This window comes from Schistocerca americana, chromosome 2 (assembly GCF_021461395.2).
Source record: "Schistocerca americana isolate TAMUIC-IGC-003095 chromosome 2, iqSchAmer2.1, whole genome shotgun sequence".
Classification (NCBI taxonomy): Eukaryota; Metazoa; Arthropoda; class Insecta; order Orthoptera; family Acrididae; genus Schistocerca; species Schistocerca americana.
This window is the reverse complement of record NC_060120.1, coordinates 760551690-760571795: the sequence shown is the minus strand read 5'-3', so window position 1 is coordinate 760571795 and position 20106 is coordinate 760551690. Positions and strand designations below refer to the sequence as shown.

Here is a 20106-nt window from a genome sequence, read left to right as displayed (position 1 = left end):
CTCTTACTTTAAGAACAGAAAGCAGAGGGTAATTCTCCACAATATTGAGAGTGGTAGTGATGTTCAGTCCCAATGGGGCACTGTTAAGTGGGGCGTTCCCCAAGGTTCGGTGCTGGGGCCACTGCTGTTTCTTATTTATATAAATGATATGCCTTCTAGTATTACAGGTGATTCAAAAATATTTATGTTTGCTGATGACACCAGCTTGATAGTGAAGGATCTTGTGTGTAATATTGAAACAGTAACAAATAATGTAGTTCATGAAATAAGTTCATGGCTTGTGGAAAATAATTTGATGCTAAATCACAGTAAAACTCAGTTTTTACAGTTTCTAACTCACAATTCAACAAGAACCGATATTTTGATCAGACAGAATGGGCATATTATAAGCGAGACGGAACAGTTCAAGTTCCTAGGCGTTCGGATAGATAGTAAGCTGTTGTGGAAAGCCCATGTCCAGGATCTTGTTCAGAAACTAAATGCTGCTTTATTTGCCATTAGAACAGTATCTGAAGTAAGTGACACTTCAACACAAAAAGTAGTCTACTTCGCATATTTTCATACGTTTATGTCGTATGGTATTATTTTTTGGGGTAATTCTTCTGATTCAAAAAGGGTGTTTTTGGCTCAAAAACGGGCTGTTTGAGCTATATGTGGTGTAAGTTCGAGAACCTCTTGTCGACCCCTATTCAAAAATCTGGGAATTCTGACATTGCCCTCACAGTATATATTTTCTTTAATGTTGTTTGTTGTTAGCAATATTAGCCTATTCCCAAGAGTTAGCAGCTTTCATTCAGTTAATACTAGGCAGAAATCAAATCTGCATGTAGAATGCACTTCCTTGACTCTTGTGCAGAAAGGAGTGCAGTATTCTGCTGCATCCATTTTCAATAAGCTACCACAAGAACTCAAAAATCTTAGCAGTAGCCCAAACTCTTTTAAGTCTAAACTGAAGAGTTTCCTCATGACTCACTCCTTCTATTCTGTCGAGGAGCTCCTGGAAGAGCTAAAAAATTAAGCTAATTCCAGTGTTACATTGTTGATTTTCTTCATTTAAACTTACGACTTGTCACCTGAATATTTTTTTTTTTTATAGTTCATTTTATCTGTTTCTAATATCGTGTTATAATTTCATGGATTGACTCGTTCCATGACCATGGAGACTTCTCCTTAATTTGGTCCCACAGAACAATAAATAAATAAATAAAATAAATAAAAAAATTATAACGAGTCTACTATGCAGAGCACAGCCACAGAGTGCCATACATTGAAGAGCAACCATAGTTTTAAGAGATGTCTATTAATTACAAAGCTAACAATATTATGGAAAGGACAGATTGCTAATCACCATAAAGATGACACTTTGAGATGCAGACACGCACTAGAAAAAGACTTACACATTGGGCATTCAGCCAAAGCCTGCTTTAGGAAAGAAAACACATACACACTCACACACACAAGCAAACCCCATGGACACATGACCACTATCTCTGGCTATTGCAGCCAGAGTGCAACTGTCACATTGAACAAAAGCAGCAATTTGTAGTGGGATGGGGCAGTGAGAGGGATAGCTTGGTATTGGTGGGGGGAGAGAAGAGTGCCGTCTGGCAGAGCATGCAAGGAGGTGGCAGGACAAGGCTTCCAGGCACAATGTTGGGAGGCTACAGGGAAGGGAGGGGGGGGGGGGGGGGGGAGCAAGTGAGGAGAGGAACAGAGAAATGGGAAAAGACCTGTGGGTGCATTGGCTGAGAGTGGCGCACAAAGACAGTAAAGGGACATGAATTCGGAGCAGTTGATTGAACAGAAGGGGTGGAACCTGTTGATAAAGAGGACATTAGAAATGTATCAGAAGCTTGGATTATGGTAGGATGGGAAGAAAATTGGCCATGTCCTTATCGAAGGATTTGCCAGGAGCATTTGTGTGAAGCAATTTAAGAAAATCACAGAAAACTTAAATTTGGATGGCTGTATGAGGATTTGAACCACTGTCCTCCCAAATGCAAGTCCAGTGTGCTAACCACTGTGCCACCTCACTCAGTAAACAGTTGGATGGAGATTGTGGGGATAGTAAGTTACCGTAGGTTGAGGCTGGGATAATTTCAGATCCAGAGAATGGATAACTCCCATCGATGCAGCTCAGAAAATCTGGTGGTGGAGGGGAGGATCCAAGTCATATACCAGCTCTGCAACAGTCGTTGAACAGCCTTTTATGTTGGTGTGACTACCAACCAGCAGTCGACCAGGATGAATGGCCACCACCAATCTCTGTCCAGAAACAAAGTGGGCCACCCTGTCACACAACAGCAGTTGAACATAACATGCTTGTTTTCAATGGCTGCTTCACAGCCTGGGACATCCTCCCCTCCACCTTCGGATTTCTGAACTCAAGGTTGGGAGTTATCCTTACAACACATTCCCCAGTCCTTCTTTCCAATTCACCCACTGGTCATTTTTGTTCCTCCCCTTTTGTGCTCACTGCCTTCCCCTGCCCCATCACAGCCTCCCAACACTGCCCCTGGCATTCTTCTCTTCCCATTCTTAGTCCCACTCTGGAATGCTGCTTTCATTCGATGTGACAGTTGCATTATGGCCACAGCAGCTGGAGACAGCAGTTGTGTGAATCAGGTGTGCTTGCTTGTGTGAGTGTGTGGGTGTGTTTTCTTTTCTGAAGAAGACTTTGGTTGAAAGCTTGATGTATAACAGACTTTTTGTTGTGTCTGTCTACAACCCACCATGTCATATTTACAGTGAGTAGCAATCTATCCTTTTCATAGTATTGTTGATGGACTTTTCATAATTATGTACCTGGTAAATATAAGATATTGCAGAATACATAAATGATTTTCTAAATAAACTATATCAAAACTGGAATTACAGTTGATAAATATAGAACAAATTAAACTTAAAAGGTGGCACAGGAATCACAAAAAATCCAAAGTTAATGTTACTTTTCTGGAGCAAGGATTCCTCCATCAGGCAAAAGCCAGAAAATGGTTGGAGAGGAGGAAGCAACTCAGAGATTCAGATAGCTTTCCTATCATTTGTGAGGTGATTACAATAGTGTTCCCATAAACCAGTGCCGTATTACAAGACCTCACACCTGACCTATAGAGATTCTTATTACACGTGAATTTTGCACTTCTGCATCCTATCATCATACACAAACCTGATCTCCATAGTCACCAGGAGCTCCAGGTACCAAAAACAAACAAATGAACATATTCTTGCTTTGAGTTCTAATCATCTGTCATTTATTGCCCAGGGGTTTCATTTAATTATAGAAGACCCTAAACATTTTCTGGACCCTGGAAATCTGTTTGTCTCCTGTCTTACACAAATTATGTAGTCATCATTGATGACTAACTGACAACCAATGTAGGACATTTCACCTAACATTAATTTCAATGTTGTTGTTGTTGATAGTGGTGGTGGTGGTGGTCTTCTTCAGTTAGAAGAATGGCTTGATGCAGCTCTTTCAATACTCTTTCATCTGATAGCAATCATGTTTTCCTAGATGGAATATTGAGAACTCCTTTGCTTAGTGTGCTGAGATCCTCATGAAGGACTTCACAAACAGGCACTATCCACAAACAGATCTGCTGTGCTATTACCCCTCCCACCACCCCTAAAAACCAGCCACAAAGGGGAGGGGGGGGGGACACTTCATCACTGAGTACAATCCCGGACAGGGACAACTAAACCACTTCCTTTGCCAGGGCTTTGATTATCTATCATCATCCCCTAAACAAGGGACATCCTACCTGAGATCCTTCCCACCACTCCTAAAGTGGTGATCCGTTGCCCACCCAACCTCTACAACATCCTAGTCCATCCCTATGCTACTCCCAATGCTAACCCCTTGCTGCAAGGATCATATCCCTGTGGAAGACCTAGGTGCAAGACCTGCACAATCTACACACACACACACACACACACACACACACACAGCACTTCCTATTCCAGTCCTCTCACAGGTCTATCCTATCCCATCAGGAGCTGTGCCACTTGTGAAAGCAGCCACCTCATTTACCAGCTCTGCTGCAATCATTGCACAGCTTTTTATACTGGGATGATGACCAAACAGCTGTCCACCAGGATGAACGGCCACTGCCACCCTATGGAACAACATGCAGCTGAGCATAACGTGCTTGATTTCAATGGTTGCTTCACTACCCAAGCCATCTTCATCCTCCCCTCCACCAACAGTTTTTCTAAACTGCACAGATGGGATTTACTCTTACAACACAGTCCCTGCTCCCTAATTATCCCAGCCCCCAAAATATGGGTAACATACTGTCTCATATATCTTGTGCACCAGGTGGAATGATTTTGCCATGGCTTGTTCTCTCAAGGATCTCAATAATTCTAAGGGAATGTTGTCTGACCCAGGGGCCTTGTCTTGAATTACGGCTTGCAATGGCCTGTCAAATTCTTCTGGTAGTATCATTACTCCCATCTCATTCTCAGCTATCTCCTGTTCTTTTTCTTTCTATTACATTGTCGTCAAGTTTGTTTCCCTTATATAGAACTTCTACATAGCCCTTCCACCTTTCAGCTTTTCATTCTTTGCTTAGCACTGGCATGCCATCTAAACTCTTGATATTCATGCAGTTGCTTCTCTTTTCTCCAAAGTTATCTCTAATTTTTCTATAGGTGGCACCTACCTTTCCCCTAGTTATGCATGCTTCCACACCCTTGCATTTGTCCTCCAACCATTTTGCACTTTCTGTCACTCTCATTTTGTTAGACTTACCCATAATTATTTTATATTTTGCAACCAAACATAAGAACTAGAATATTCAACTTGTGCATTGTTTATCTCGAGGGAGCTTTCCATATGATGCTCTAATTCTGGTAAACATGAGAACTAGGATATTCAACCTGTGCATTGTTTATCTAGAGAGTGCTTTCTGCAGTTGCTTCTCTTTTCTCCAAAGTTATCTCTAATTTTTCTATAGGTGGCACCTACCTTTCCCCTAGTTATGCATGCTTCCACACCCTTGCATTTGTCCTCTAACCATTTCTGATCAACCATTTTGCACTTTCTGTCACTCTCATTTTGTTAGACTTACCCATAATTATTTTATCTTTTGCAACCAAACATAAGAACTAGAATATTCAACTTGTGCATTGTTTATCTCATGGGAGCTTTCCATATGATGCTCTAATTCTGGTAAACATGAGAACGAGGATATTCAACCTGTGCATTGTTTATCTAGAGAGTGCTTTCCATATAATGTTCTGATTCTGTAACACAATATTTTCGCAGAGAAGTCCTGTGGTTCTGTTCTGAATGATGAATTTCTTCAGTACTGGTATTCATCACACTTAATTGTTCAGTATCTGTTAAGCTTACCAACAAACAAAATTTACTTGTGCTTTCAAAGTTTCTATTATTTCTAGGGAAATGCTTCCTCCTCTGCAACTTTCCATTCCCAGAAAATGTATCTCTTTGGATAAGATTTGTTGCACAGGTATAAATCATCTTGTCACTGTCTTAACTTTTAGTTGTTACTGCACCACCTTGGTTACAAGGCAATTTTCTGTGCCTCATCACCTATCCCCCAATATTACTGATATCTGTCAAAAGCAACAAGGGGTTGTTTTGTGCATGCCATTTTCCTTTAGCCCTCAGTTCCCTAATATTTCCAAAAGCTTTGGTCATTAGCACTTTTTCCCCTCTCTCTGCAAAACTTCTTTGGCAAAGAAACCACCCATTACCACTGTATTTGCTATGTTCAGTTTTGTTTCTTTGTGCTGTGTTTGAATAGTTTGTTCTGGAATGAATTATGAAGCTGTTCTTGATCCTCCATGGCAGTGTGTGAAGACTCCTCTGGAATGAACACTCACAGTTTACAGCAAGAAGAGAAAAATATTAGTGTATGTTTGTGGTTGAGGCTTCCTGACACTCCTGTTTAATGGACCTCCAGGGCAAGCGTGCACAATATATTGACTGACATTACACCACAGTTAGTATTTTCTGACCCAGCATACCCAGTGTTCTTCAAATTTATCCCAGAGAAAATTGTTGTCACCACTTAACGTCCACAAACCATGTTCTTGTCAGTAATAAGACATACAAACAATCTAAATTTGAGTAGCAGGACAGGATTTTGAACCCACTATTTCTGCTCAAAATTCTAGTGTCATAACCAATGTGCAACCATATTCGGTTCCATTAAATGGAGATATTAAATTGCCCTACAGTGCCTGATATGGAACCACTGTTCAGTTTTCTGTATTGGAATAACCACCACTGAGCTTTTAGTTAAACAGAAACACAGTCTCAACTGGCAATAAGTGACAGCCTGTGTCACAGACCACAATATGTAATATAATATTTGCATGTTGATGGTGGAGCCTGCTTCTCTGTGTCTGGGATTTCACAAGTGGGAGCACACTCTACAGTTTAAGCTAGTTCCTCTAAATTTTGCTGTCCCTACATTATCCCAGGGGCATGGGTGCCCATGATTGCCTATCAGCTTGCCTGTGGACAGGCACAAGCATAGGCTACTTTCAGGGCAGTCCTAATGCTCACATTTCACATGGGTGTGAACTACTTGGCCACCACTGCCCACATGGCCAGGGCAGTGCAATCACGTATGCTGTGGCATAGTTCAATGACTGCCCATTCATCAGCTGTTTGCCCACCCCTAACCAAAACAATCTAGCTTAACAAATCAGGCTTGTTACTGACCTCCAGTGTCTCCAGGATTATTCATTCCCACTTTATAGCTCTTCCTGGTCTGGATTTCTCTGGCTGCTCATCTGTTTTTATTGAATTGTCAATTTCTCCCTTGTCCTATCTTGTTGTCTTTTGATTTAGTCATTTATTCCAACGTAAACCTCTTCTATAGGATAAGAGAAATCACCAGTCCAAAAGTGTGTGTGTGTGTTACTGTAAGTGACTTGCTGCCACCTGATAAGTAGAATTTGTCTCCATCTTTATCAACAGGATAAGTTTTATAACTGTGATCACCACCAAATCACAATGCATACCAATGATTTTGGGTTGCTCTGAAGAACTCGTATTGTCCACGTGACAGCTTATCAGATCAAATTTCTAAGTAGAATATTTTTTATCCACTGGAGAGTCTCAAAGCCTTGCAATATCTTCTTTTGTCACATGGACACCTGTTGGAAAATATAAAATTATATAGTGGCATTACTCATACTTTAGTTTCTTTTTATTTTAGATGGAAAAACATATTATCAATTTAAAACTCACAATTTTAGATTTAAGGTAGTTCCTGGTGATAAATGGGTTGAATCCAAAGAAAATTGCAATGTTCACCAAATTATAATTATATACACACTAGACTCTCGTTAATCCGGCTCTCAGTAGTCCGGCCTTTCAGTAATCCAGCGCTCATCCAAAAACATGTTCACTGTGCTTAGTTAAACAATGTTTTATATACTGTATTTGAAATTGTAGCTTTGTTTACAGTTCAGAATCATGTCTTCTAAAAAGAAACACATTACACTAGACCTCAAGCAGCAACTCAAAATTTTAGATAAGTTAAATCGAGGTTCTTCACAGGAAGCCATTGATGTGCAGTCCAATGCTGCGCGAGCAATTATTTATGACATCAAAAAGAAAGATGTTACTCGACAGTACTCAACACAAATGGATAGTGAGTTGGGAAAATGGAAGGTTATGCGAAAGAGTGAGAATGAAGAACTGGACATAGCTGTTTACAGATGGTTCATACAACAATGCAGTAAAGGAATTTCAGTCAGTGGCCCAATTATAAAGGAAAAAAGCAGCTGCATTTAACATACAACTTGGTGGTATTAACTTGTTTGCAGTTAGCGAAGGTTGGCTATCAAACTGTGTGTGTCTAAAAACACAGATGATGTGACTTACCGAACGAAAGTGCTGGCAGGCCGATAGACACACAAACAAACACAAACATACACACGAAATTCAAGCTTTCGCAACAAACTGTTGCCTCATCAGGAAAGATGGAAGGAGAGGGAAAGACGAAAGGATGTGGGTTTTAAGGGAGAGGGTAAGGAGTCATTCCAATCCCGGGAGCGGAAAGACTTACCTTAGGGGGAAAAACGGACAGGTATACACTCGTGCGCACACACACACACACACACACACACACACACACATATATCCATTCGCACATACACAGACACAAGCAGACATTTGTAAAGGCAAAGAGTTTGGGCAGAGATGTCAGTCGAGGCGGAAGTAAAGAGCCAAAAATGTTGTTGAAAGACAGGTGAGGTATGAGCAGCGGCAACTTGAAATTAGCGGAGGTTGAGGCCTGTCGGATAACGAGAAGAGAGGATATACTGAAGGGCAAGTTCCCATCTCCGGAGTTCTGACAGGTTGGTGTTAGTGGGGAGTATCCAGATAACCCGGACGGTGTAACACTGTGCCAAGATGTGCTGGCCGTGCACCAAGGCATGTTTAGCCACAGGGTGATCCTCATTACCAACAAACGCTGTCTGCCTGTGTCCATTCATGCGAATGGACAGTTTGTTGCTGGTCATTCCCACATAGAAAGGTGGACGGCGGAAAGACACTCTTGGCGGAGTGGAGAGGATGAGATCCATCCTTCATGAAATCCTCCCCACTCCGCCAAGAGTGTCTTTCCGCCATCCACCTAACCTTCGTAACCTCTTAGTTCATCCCTATGAAATCCCCAAACCACCTTCCCTACCCTCTGGCTCCTACCCTTGTAACTGCCCCCCGTGTAAGACCTGTCCCATGCACCCTCCCACCACCACCTACTCCAGTCCTGTAACCCGGAAGGCGTACACGATCAAAGGCAGAGCCACGTGTGAAAGCACCCACGTGATTTACCAACTAACCTGCCTACACTGTGAAGCTTTCTATGTGGGAATGACCAGCAACAAACTGTCCATTCGCATGAATGGACACAGGCAGACAGTGTTTGTTGGTAATGAGGATCACCCTGTGGCTAAACATGCCTTGGTGCACGACCAGCACATCTTGGCACAGTGTTACACCGTCCGGGTTATCTGGATACTTCCCACTAACACCAACCTGTCAGAACTCCGGAGATGGGAACTTGCCCTTCAGTATATCCTCTCTTCTCGTTATCCGCCAGGCCTCAACCTCCGCTAATTTCAAGTTGCCGCCGCTCATACCTCACCTGTCTTTCAACAACATCTTTGCCTCTTTACTTCCGCCTCGACTGACATCTCTGCCCAAACTCTTTGCCTTTAGAAATGTCTGCTTGTGTCTGTGTATGTGCGGATGGATATGTGTGTGTGTGTGTGTGTGTGTGTGTGTGCGCGAGTGTATACCCGTCCTTTTTTCCCCCCTAAGGTAAGTCTTTCCGCTCCCGGGATTGGAATGACTCCTTACCCTCTCCCTTAAAACCCACATCCTTTCGTCTTTCCCTCTCCTTCCCTCTTTCCTGATGAAGCAACCATTGGTTGCGAAAGCTAGAATTTTGTGTGTAAGTTTGTGTTTGTTTGTGTGTCTATCGACCTGCCAGCACTTTTGTTTGGTAAGTCTCATCATCTTTGTTTAAGACACAGCAACATTTGGCAGCTGACAGTCACCAGGGAAAGTCGCTCAGTTAACCATAAGGATGCTGATGAGTTTGTAAGCAAGATACAGGAGATAATAGAGGAAGAAGATTTAACTGCTGTTGCCTTGTATAATGCTGGTGAAACAGGGCTCTTTTACCAGATGCTTTCTTCAAAAACATTACCTGCCAAGAATGAGAAGGAAGCCCATGGTTACGAGCAACAGATACAGCATGTAACATTAATGGTGTGTTGTAATGCAAACGGGAGTCATAAACTACCGCTTATGGTAATTGGAAAATCTCAACATCCATGTTGTTTTCAACAAACTGACATAAATACTCTACCAGTGCAGTATTGCACTCAGAAGAAAGCGTGGATGGACAGACAAATATTCTCTCTGTGGTTCCACGAAACGTTTGTACCAGCAGTGAGAAAAGACCTAAAGAAGAAAAAGCTTCCACTGAAAGCTATCCTTATAACTGACAATGCTCCCAGTTTCTCTAAAGTCCGATGGTCTACATGTACACGCACTCTTTCTCCCACCCAATGTGACAGCCCTAATTCAGCCCATGGACCAGGGAGTTTTGGAATCAATTAAACACCATTATCGACATTCACTTCTTGTCTCCTTGCTGAACGAAAGTTAAAACGACTCTATCGAGACTATGCTGAAGGTGTGGAAAGCAATTAACATATGTGGTGATGTTTTCCCAGCAGCCGAAGCATGGGATAAAGTGAAGAGCATGATGATGAAGATGTTACTAAGTGGCTGAATGAGGAAACTGTGATAAGGACCAAACTTTAACAGATGAAGAAATAATCAAAAGTGTGCAAGAAAGTAATGATGAAAGTGATAAAGAAGAGGACACAGGAGGAGCGAGGATGAAGATTTCTCCAATTGCTGGTGCTGAGGCTGCCAAGGTCTTCCTGGAGTACATTATGCAACAACCAGATACTTGCAGTACCAATGTAATGCTTGTAAAGCAGTTGTGTGATAAAGCATACCGCAGTCATGTATCATCATTACGACAGTTAAAAACTGGGGACATGTTTCATAGTGAGTGATACGACTGTATAATTATTTACAGTATACACTCCTTTGAAAATTAATGTATTTTTTTATTTAATAAAGTATATCATGTATGTTTTAAAACTGTATCCTTCCATTTAATAAAGTATAGTACTCTATATCCCCTATGTTTTCAAAATAAATGAATAAAATAATAAAATAAAATAAATTAAATTTCAGGCACTCAATAATCTGGCACTTCCGCGAATGGCCGGATTAGCAAGAGTCTAGTGGATTACTATCCACAGTTTTAATTTGTGGTTAACACCTACTCTACACAGTCTCCCACACATAACCAATTCTTTGTTTAGGAGATACGGCTACGGACATTTATCCTCATATAATATAGGTTCGTAGAGAGTCTGCTTCTTAATTTTCATCAGTTAAAGAAATAGGTAAATGAAATCAAATAAAGCCATGAAGATCCGCATGGAGCACATTCCAAAGGGGCATAATATCAAACAAAATGACTGACATTTAAAGATGCATAAGACAATACACTCCAGAGATGTATCAGAAGAAAGTGTAATAAAGTTTACATTAAGAATTAACCACAAGAACAAATGTGAAAATAATTCCTCAGCAATGTTTAAACACGATTAGAAAGAATTCAATTGACATCTCTGCACAAAAAACAGAGGTTGCAAATGTTATGGGTGGTGCTCTAGGAGATGCAAATGGACAGTTTCTTGTTGATTGCCTTTCAAGAGTAAAATAATAAGTGACAGCAACTGTCAGTCTTCTCAATGAAATGGATGATAACCTATTTGAGGAGGGGTCTTGATTCTGGAAGATAAAGAGATACGTTTAATAAAGGCAAAGTACATGCACAAAAATATGCAGGGTGTGCATAAAGTCCGGGAACACTTTCAATTATTTATTGCACAAGAACCAAACATTGTACAGATATCTCACATATGTCATTTAGAAGAGAAACCCTGAAAGTTTTCTTTTTTATTTATGTATACCACCACAGTGTAGTTTGGTCATTTTCCGATAGTCAGCGCTAGTTGCAAACATGGTGAGTTCAAGTGCCGTGCTAGAGAAGGGGACAGCTCTTTTATGAAATGGCCTCCCCAATCACCAGATCTCACTTCGTGTGATTTCTTTTTTATGTGGGGACACATCAAAGATCTGGTGTATGTACTGCCTCTACCACGTGATGTAGCAGAGCTCCAGGAGAGAATACGGGAAGCGACTGCCACAGGTGACAATGCCATGCTGGGACGGGTACAGCAAGAATTTGATCACTGTATTGCCATTGGCCGGGTCACTCATGTTTAGCATATCGAATGTGTGTAAGAAAAAAACTTTCAGAGTTTTTCTTCAAAATGCAATATGTATGACATCTGTACAATGTTTCGTTCTTGTGCAAGAAATAATTGAAAGTGTTCCTGAATTTTACATACACCCTGTACTTTGGAAATGAGAAAATTGAGGGATTTGCAGTACAAATTGTTAAATATCCAACCTATTACATACACTTTTGAGCACTTCACAAGCCATCGCACCCTGATCAGCACCTAAAAGAACATAAAGTAAAAAAATAGGTGCATTTAGGTGTAAATACAGTCTTACAATGCCAGGTTGAGACATTTTCATTCTGATCTCATAACTGCCATTTGACACAATCAGTTCTGGTAATTATGTACAACATATTCACAGAAAATTTTTATCGCACACTACCCTATTGTTCCATTAAATGGTAAGGGATTTTGTACTATGTTACATTAATTCTCAAGATCTGATATTTTTTATGACACAATGCAGCTATATATTACAAGTGAAAGTTGGTACATAAGTGCATATTATAAAACAGAGCAGCAGAACCATATTCATATTTTATCACAATAAAGACACAGACTCTATCCTGTGTGTACCACAGATTGTTCATGCAAATATTCTTACCCTTTATTGATAATGTACGTTACTGAAATTTCAGGAAATCTTGTACTAATTACCTTAGTGAGCTTCGTTCTCAACCCATATTCTCCATTGCAAAGTGCAAGAACACCTGCAACACAATGAAAATAGAAAGTGATTGTTTTATTGGTGATTTTTCAAGAATTGTGTACCATATGAAAATAAAATTGCGTTATTGGATAAAATCAACAGTTTATCACTAAAACTATCAATGCAGCGGCACTTTTTTAAAGAAAGGAGCAACATTCCCTGGTGGGCCATGTGCCCCCTAGTACTTGTTCTACAATGCCTACAGCACACCAAAGTAAGTAGTGTGATCTTTTCAGTACGTAAATAATATTGTGCCCAAATAAAAAGAGTAAAAGGTGGTTTGGAAAAGCCAATCAATCTGCAAGCCTACAAAAGACATTTTTCAAAATATAATATGTATCACAGGTGTTACTGAAACCACAGCTGAGATGAAGTGTAAGCATATGCAAAATTCTGAAACTGAATTTTTAGTAGATATTCCAAAAGTATCCTTAGACTTGGTTGACAATATTAACAGTAACTTCAGGCTCTGTGCAGATGATGCAGTTATCTGTAGTGAAGTACAGTCTGAAAGAAGCTGCACAGTATTCAGTCAGATTTCAAAGTGGCGCAAAGATTGTAGGTTTGCTTTAAATGTAAAATCATTCATTCCCAAAACAAAAAAAAGTGTCACATCCTGTGACCATAATACCAGAAGGTCAAAGTTGGAATTAATCAACTCATAGAGATACCCAAGTGTAGCACTTTGTAGGGACATGAAAGGTACCATCACAAAGGCTCAGTCATAGGTGAAGCAGGTAGTGGACTTCAGTTTATTGGTAGAACACCAGGGAAATGCAATCAGTCTACAAATCACATTGTTACAAATCACTTGTACAATGCATCCTAGCATACCGCTCACGTGTGTGCAGCTCAACCAAGTAGGAATTGCAGGAAATATTCAACGTATACAGAGAAGGGCAGCATGAATGGTCAAAGGTTTGTTTGACCCACAGGAGAGTGTCACCGAGGTGTTGAAAAAAATGAACTGGCAGGCTCTTGAAGATAGATGTAAATAAACCTGAGTCAAGCTTTGCAGACAATATGATTCACAAGGAAATACTCTCTTTGAGGATAACTGCAACATTATAATTACGAGTAAAATATCAGAACTCACGTAGAGAAAGCAAATGAAACCCTCAGCAATGTTTACAATTGGTTATGAAATTACTTCTGAACATAGAGGAGACAATCAGCAAGCATTTGAGTTTGAAGAGGGAAAACAATACTAACACATTAAATGTAGATGAAAATTTCCTAAGTAATGTAAGAAACACCTTTTCACAGATGAATACTGACTGTTACTTGCAATGGAATGGGGTGCACAAAGATACTAGTACAAAGAATGAGATCAGAATGTTGTATTATTGGAGTTTGTGACATTCTCCTGCTTTATTTCTTCAAAGATAGCCCTCAGTGTTGACATACTGCATTGTTACTGGCTGAAAAATGGGGGATGGAAATTCAACACTGACTACTGTAAATGATGTAACTGACAGTTGCACAGTTTTTTTACTTTCAATTCACGACCCCCAATATTACACAGTTATGTGGCCAGTCCACTACTGGTTAACTTTTGATAAGCCTCATTAATAGTTTGCAGGCAAACATCGGCATACAGCTACAATAGTTTGCTGTTGAACATCTATGAGCAGTAAATACCTAACCACCCAGGTCACTATTTCTCAAATAAATTGAACATACACTATTGTTGCTTTAAGACACGGCCTATTTATGTTACACTAATTCCACTGTTACATTAATGCATTATGTTAACTTGAAACTGATACAGATTTCCTGTCTGAACATTGGCCATGGACTGACAGTCTCAGGACCAAAATTAGGGCCTTTACATATCCTCACAATAATAGGCACTGAAACTATACATTGTTCACTGTTCAATTTACAGAAATTACAATTAAGACATAATTCATCAATTAACTGAATATATAGAAAAATCCCCTCTTTTTAACAATTTCTTCTACCATTAAGGCTAGGCCAAATTATTTGTTTAAATAATGAAATTAACAGATATAGTTACATAAACAATGCTTTTGACAAACCTGGTACTTATTTTGGAATTAATTAAGGGCTGGTTTTGCTAACATGTTTTCAAATGGAGCCAAATAAATACTTTAAGAATCCTAGTAGTTCTCCTTCCAAATGATGGTAATTAGTACAAAATTTATATTTGTTTATAAGTCATCAATAGCATTTAAGTCACAAAACAATTACGGATTTCACCCTATAACAAAAGATATTAACTAGGAATAGTCAAAATAAATTAGGAAATTAATTACATGCACAAAACTAAGCACAAAATTAGGTCTGGTGCTATATTTCTTTCAGACTGAGGGACAACCTTTCTCTTTTATGGAAATGCACATTATACTCATATATGTTAATGGTATTAAGTTAAAATGAAAAAATAAATTTAAGGAGGCAGATGGTAAAAAAAGAGAGGAAGTAAAAAGATCCCAGCTCACTTCATCACAAGTACCACAAGTTTATATAATGTTTCTGTGTACTCTCAATCCTTAGCTATGCTACACACTTTTTGGGGATCAAGCACATAATGTAGGGCCATGAGAATTATAAATGAATAGCAATAATCAGTAAGTTGTAAAAGTGTGTTGAGAGTTGGAGATTCTATTTGTACCATATGTTTACATATATATTAATCCATTTGGTGCATAAAAAGCAGCTCTATTCATGATCTTTGAACAAGAGCTCGGCTTTGCTTACACATGCCAGTGGTGAGGGAAGGGGGAACTAGGGGGAACTAGCCTTTGAAGTCAGTGAATCAAACTACATTGTATCGCCCACGCAAACAGAAAACACACCTAAAACTAACAAGTCTAAAAAGGCAGTGAAAGCATATCATCTTAAATGATATATACTACACAGTAAAGGTTGTTGAAACAATATAAATTAAAGATTGGTAAATGATAAAAAAATACAATATTTCAACACAGAATATACTTTCAGAGTGTGACTGCGATAAGATTTGAATCGATAGTGTAACTATTGGAATTAACTAAGACTGTAAGTAATTACACACCTGAACATTTGTTAAATTTTAACTGTGTTTCAGTATTGCGTTAAGCTGATATGTGTAACAGATGGTTCTCTGGGCGAATGAACAAACAAGCATTCATTTTCTTGTTAGCAAACACTTTGTTCTGTGTAGTGAAAAATATTGTAAACAAAACTATGCTTTGCAAAAATTTAACCAAATATAGAGCTACCATTTATATACAAATATCAATAAAAGACCAGTAAGAAAATACCTCTTCCAGTTGAGTCTGTGAAACAGAATAATCCTGTATAAAACCAGACTTTCGACATACTTCCATTTCATGAAAAATTTTGGCCAAGTTCACTGTGTTTTGAGGAATCTGATATTTAGCTTGGTTACAATGTATTTCCCTCAGTGCTGCCTCAGGTAAATACTGTTTCACAAATTCCAATGCAGAATCAAATACTCCAGTTTCTCCGCGCACCAGCAGGATGTAACCTTCTCCATATCTGCAATGAAAAAGTTACATGCATTAACAGATTCCATTTCAAATTAATACAGTTACCTAACAGAGCTAAGTACCTATCTGTCCATTTATGATACCTTTCTCACAATGGCTAGCAGCAGTCAGCTCTCATTAATTAAATTATGCATAATTTTTTCTGGTTCAACTGCAACAGGATAAAGCTGATGTTCTTCATAAATGCGTAACACACAAAAATTGCTACGGAATATAAATTAATAAAAGAAAATAAACTATCATATAACATCTTTTTAGAGGAGTGATTGTTCCACATGAAACACTTATATGAGTTGATCTGATGCAAGGGCTTTTGCCTTCGAGTATTCTGTATATTGTATATCTCAGCAATTACTAGGACTGTGTCTGACCCCATACCAACCACATGTCCTTGTTCATAAATGCAATATACAGAAAACAAGTGCTGACTGGAGCATATTGGAATTGTACAGTGGATTTGTCAAAATGAATTCAGGAGTTGGAGACCTTTGCAGTAAAGCTAAATTTCTCTTGCACTCCTTTTTTTATTTATTGTTTTTTATTAGTAAGATTGTTCAGATACTTCGTCTATTTTAACAGAATTCTCTCTCTCTTTCTTACCAAGTACGCACATTTTGTCCCAACATATTCTGGCAACACTTGAAACTTCCAGGCTATTAGGCCATGGTTGACTGCAGTGCCATTCAGCCATTTTACCTCTAAAGATGTCTCTTGCAGTCAGAGAGGAAATGTTAGGAGAAAGTTTTTTACATTGACCACAGCCTAATAACCCGCAAGTTTTAAGTGATGTCAGTACCAGCATAAAAGCTTACATTGTATGATATTCTGGCAAGCTATGGACCATACATTTCCAGTAGAGAGGGTAGAGGGGTTTTTTGGGCGCACGACAGCAAGGTCTTCAGCACCCGTTCAGTAACATAGTGAGACAGGTGTCAAGAAAAATCCCAGAACAGGAATAGAAAACGGAACATAAAACACGGGGAACAATCATTGAAAAATATGTGCTCACCCACACCAAAGCGTGGAATGAAGCTGGGTGTCAGCAGTAAAACATGGACAACACAGGAAGAAAATGATAAAGGTAGCTAAAACAATGTAGCAGACGGAAGTGGCTGGCTGACCGCAAGGAAAAAGGGGGAGGAGTCAGCCACTCTGCAATACACTAAAACCTCCAGCCTAAGAGTTTAGGCCAGAGTCCAGACACATCACAAAACTTAAAAACCCTAGACACACACATCTCATCATTAGCTAAAACAGAAGGCAGATCTCCATCAACTTGTGCTTCCGCCCTTGCATCACGGTATAAAATGCAGTCTATTAAAATATGCTGGACAGAGATGTGCACACCAGAAGCATCACAAAACGGAGGATCCTCCCGCCGTAATAAAAAGCTATGTGTGAGAGGACAGTGCCCGATCCGAAGACGTGTGAGGGCCACCTCTTCCCGCCTGAGCAACCGGCAGGAGGAATGCCACGGCCGAGTGGTCGACTTTACCAACCGCAGTTTATTGGCCGTCACCGCCAGCCATTCGTCCTCCCACAACGCCATGCACTTCCTGTGGAGTGCAGCAATGACTGACTGCAAGGGGATAGGACACTGGACCACATCCTGCTCTCTGCAGGCCTCCTTGGCAGCCCAATCGGCCTGTTCATTGCCCCATATTCCGACATGACCAGGCACCCAGCAGAAGGATACCTCTTTACCCCGCCGTTGGAGCAAGTACAGTTGGTCATGTATCAGCTGGACCATCTCCTCAGTCGGGTACAGGTTCTGCAGTGATTGTAAGGCACTAAGAGAATCGGAGCAGAGAAGAAATCGATCGCCCCGAACACGACTCATCTGCTCCAGTGCCTTCAGGATCGCGTGGAGCTCCACTGCGAAAATGGTATATTCAGCAGGGAGGCGAATCTGGGTAACATGATCAGGGAACACCACAGAACAGCCAAGGAAATTCTCCTGTTTGGAGCCATCAGTGTAAACGACAGTAAAACCATGATGCATATCTAAAATGTTAAAAAACAGAGATTGGAATGTAAAATCTGGTGTGCCATTTTTCTTAAAATTAGTCAAATCTAAAATAAGTTTGGGTCTCCGGAGGAGCCAAGGTGGAGATCTGCTCCAACCGCGAAGTAAAACACGAAGACCAGCTATAGACATCGCACTGAGGCAATCCTGTGCGCGAATCCCATAGGGCTGCGTCGCACGTTGCCGGTTATGAAACAATCGTGCCAAAGGAGGCTGAGCAACGGTATGGTATGCAGGGGTGTATGGTGTGGACAAAGTTTTATATGCCTGGCGCACTGTAAGTAGCCGTCGCCGCATAGGAAGTGGCGGTTCATCAGCCTCTGCACAGAGGCTTGGTATGGGGCTAGTTCAGAATGCCCCAGTGGCCAACCGAAGCCCTTCATGGTGCACAACGTCCAACATCCTTAAGTAAGAAGGCCTCGCAGACCCATACACCGTGCACCCATAATCGAGCCGAGATCGCACAAATGCCCTGTAAAACTGGAGCAGACAAGTCCTGTCAGCTCCCCATGTACTGTGGCTAAGACATTTTAAAATACTTAAAGCCTTAAGGGACTGCCATTTCAGGTCTTTAAGATGAGGTAACCACGTGAGCTTTGAGTCAAAAATGAGCCCCAGAAATCTCACCGTGTCTTTAAAAGTAAGAATAGTGTCCCTCAGCCGCAACTCAGGAAAGGTTAAAATCGAACGAGAATGGTTTAAAAGAACACATACAGACTTCTCGGTGGAAAACTTAAAACCACTCTTCTGCGCCCAGTCATCCAAACGCCTAATCGTAAGTTGCAACTGACGAGTTGTCGTTGTAAGGCTTGAAGAAGAGCAAAACAAAGAGAAATCATCCACAAACAAAGAACACTGGACAGGACTTTTCACTATGGACGTAATGCTATTAATAGCGATGGAAAAGAGAGTCAAACTTAAAACGCTACCCTGAGGGACACCGTTCTCCTGCGCAAAGCGATCAGAAAGGACGTCACCAATTCGGTACCTAAAATATCGTGGCGAGAGGAAAGACTGAATAAAAAGAGGAAGACAACCACGAAAACCCCATTCGTGAAGCTGCTCCAGGATGAGACGCCTCCAAGTGGTATCGTAGGCCTTTTCGATGTCGAAAAATACACCTAGAAGGTGATGACAGCGTAGGAAAGCTTGTTTTATAGCCGCCTCCAGGAGGGCAAGGTTATCGAAGTTGGAACGAAACCTCCTGAACCCACACTGAAAGCGACTAAGGAGTTGCCGGGATTCTAACATCCAGACAAGGCGGCGGTTGACCATCCGCTCCAAGGTCTTCCCTATGCAACTAGTGAGGGCAACACTACGGTAGCTACTTGGGCTCGTGCGGTCTTTCCCAGCTTTTAAAAAAGGGATTAAAATAGCCTCACGCCACGCGTCAGGAAAGTGACCCGACGCCCAAATGGCATTAAAAAGTTCGAGGAGGATTTCTTTGTTGCCCATTGTGAGGTGCCATAGCATACTGTAATGGATCCTGTCGTGACCAGGGGATGTGTCACGAGCTCCAGACAATGCAGAATCCAGCTCCCACATAGAAAATGGGCAGTTGTAAACTTCATGAGAAGTGGACTGGAAGTCCAGACGACATCTCTCAGCAACGGCTCTATGGCGCTGGAAACCTGGATCCTGACTGGTTGTTGCAGTAACTGTGGCAAAATACGCTGCCGTAGTCTGGGCACGTACATTTCCACACATATTCTACTGTTGTGATGTTACACACCAGAAAGTTCATATCCATACAAATTCGAGTGCTGTGATGCTACAGAAAGTAATTAGGTAGCATGAATATAGTATCAAAATAGTGTTGCTGAAACTATTTTTAAGCTTGTGAAGAATACTGTTATCTAACTATCCAGTGGTGAATACAAAGTCTGATTTGGACATCAGATTGACTTTTTAAGTATAGTTCTATAACAAAGGGTATGTCCATTCTGTCTCCTATGAAACAT

General features: G+C 40.6%; 1 protein-coding gene across 3 annotated transcripts in view; it reads right to left on the bottom strand.

Annotated features, from left to right (window-relative positions):
• LOC124595045 (ATP-binding cassette sub-family A member 7-like) overlaps nt 1–20106 on the bottom strand; it is a 610990-nt gene that overhangs the window by 24439 nt on the left and 566445 nt on the right. For 2 of the 3 annotated variants that reach the window (XR_006978174.1, XR_006978175.1), the window contains 3 exons: nt 15871–16108; nt 12550–12602; nt 7000–7134 (listed from right to left, as the gene is read on the bottom strand). Coding sequence is in view for 1 of the 3 variants with exons in the window: in XM_047133608.1 (XP_046989564.1) it covers nt 12567–12602; nt 15871–16108 (274 nt within the window). In the remaining 2 variants the exon portion in view is untranslated. The remainder of the gene's footprint in view (nt 1–6999; nt 7135–12549; nt 12603–15870; nt 16109–20106) is intronic. The other variant, XM_047133608.1, reaches the window with a different exon arrangement.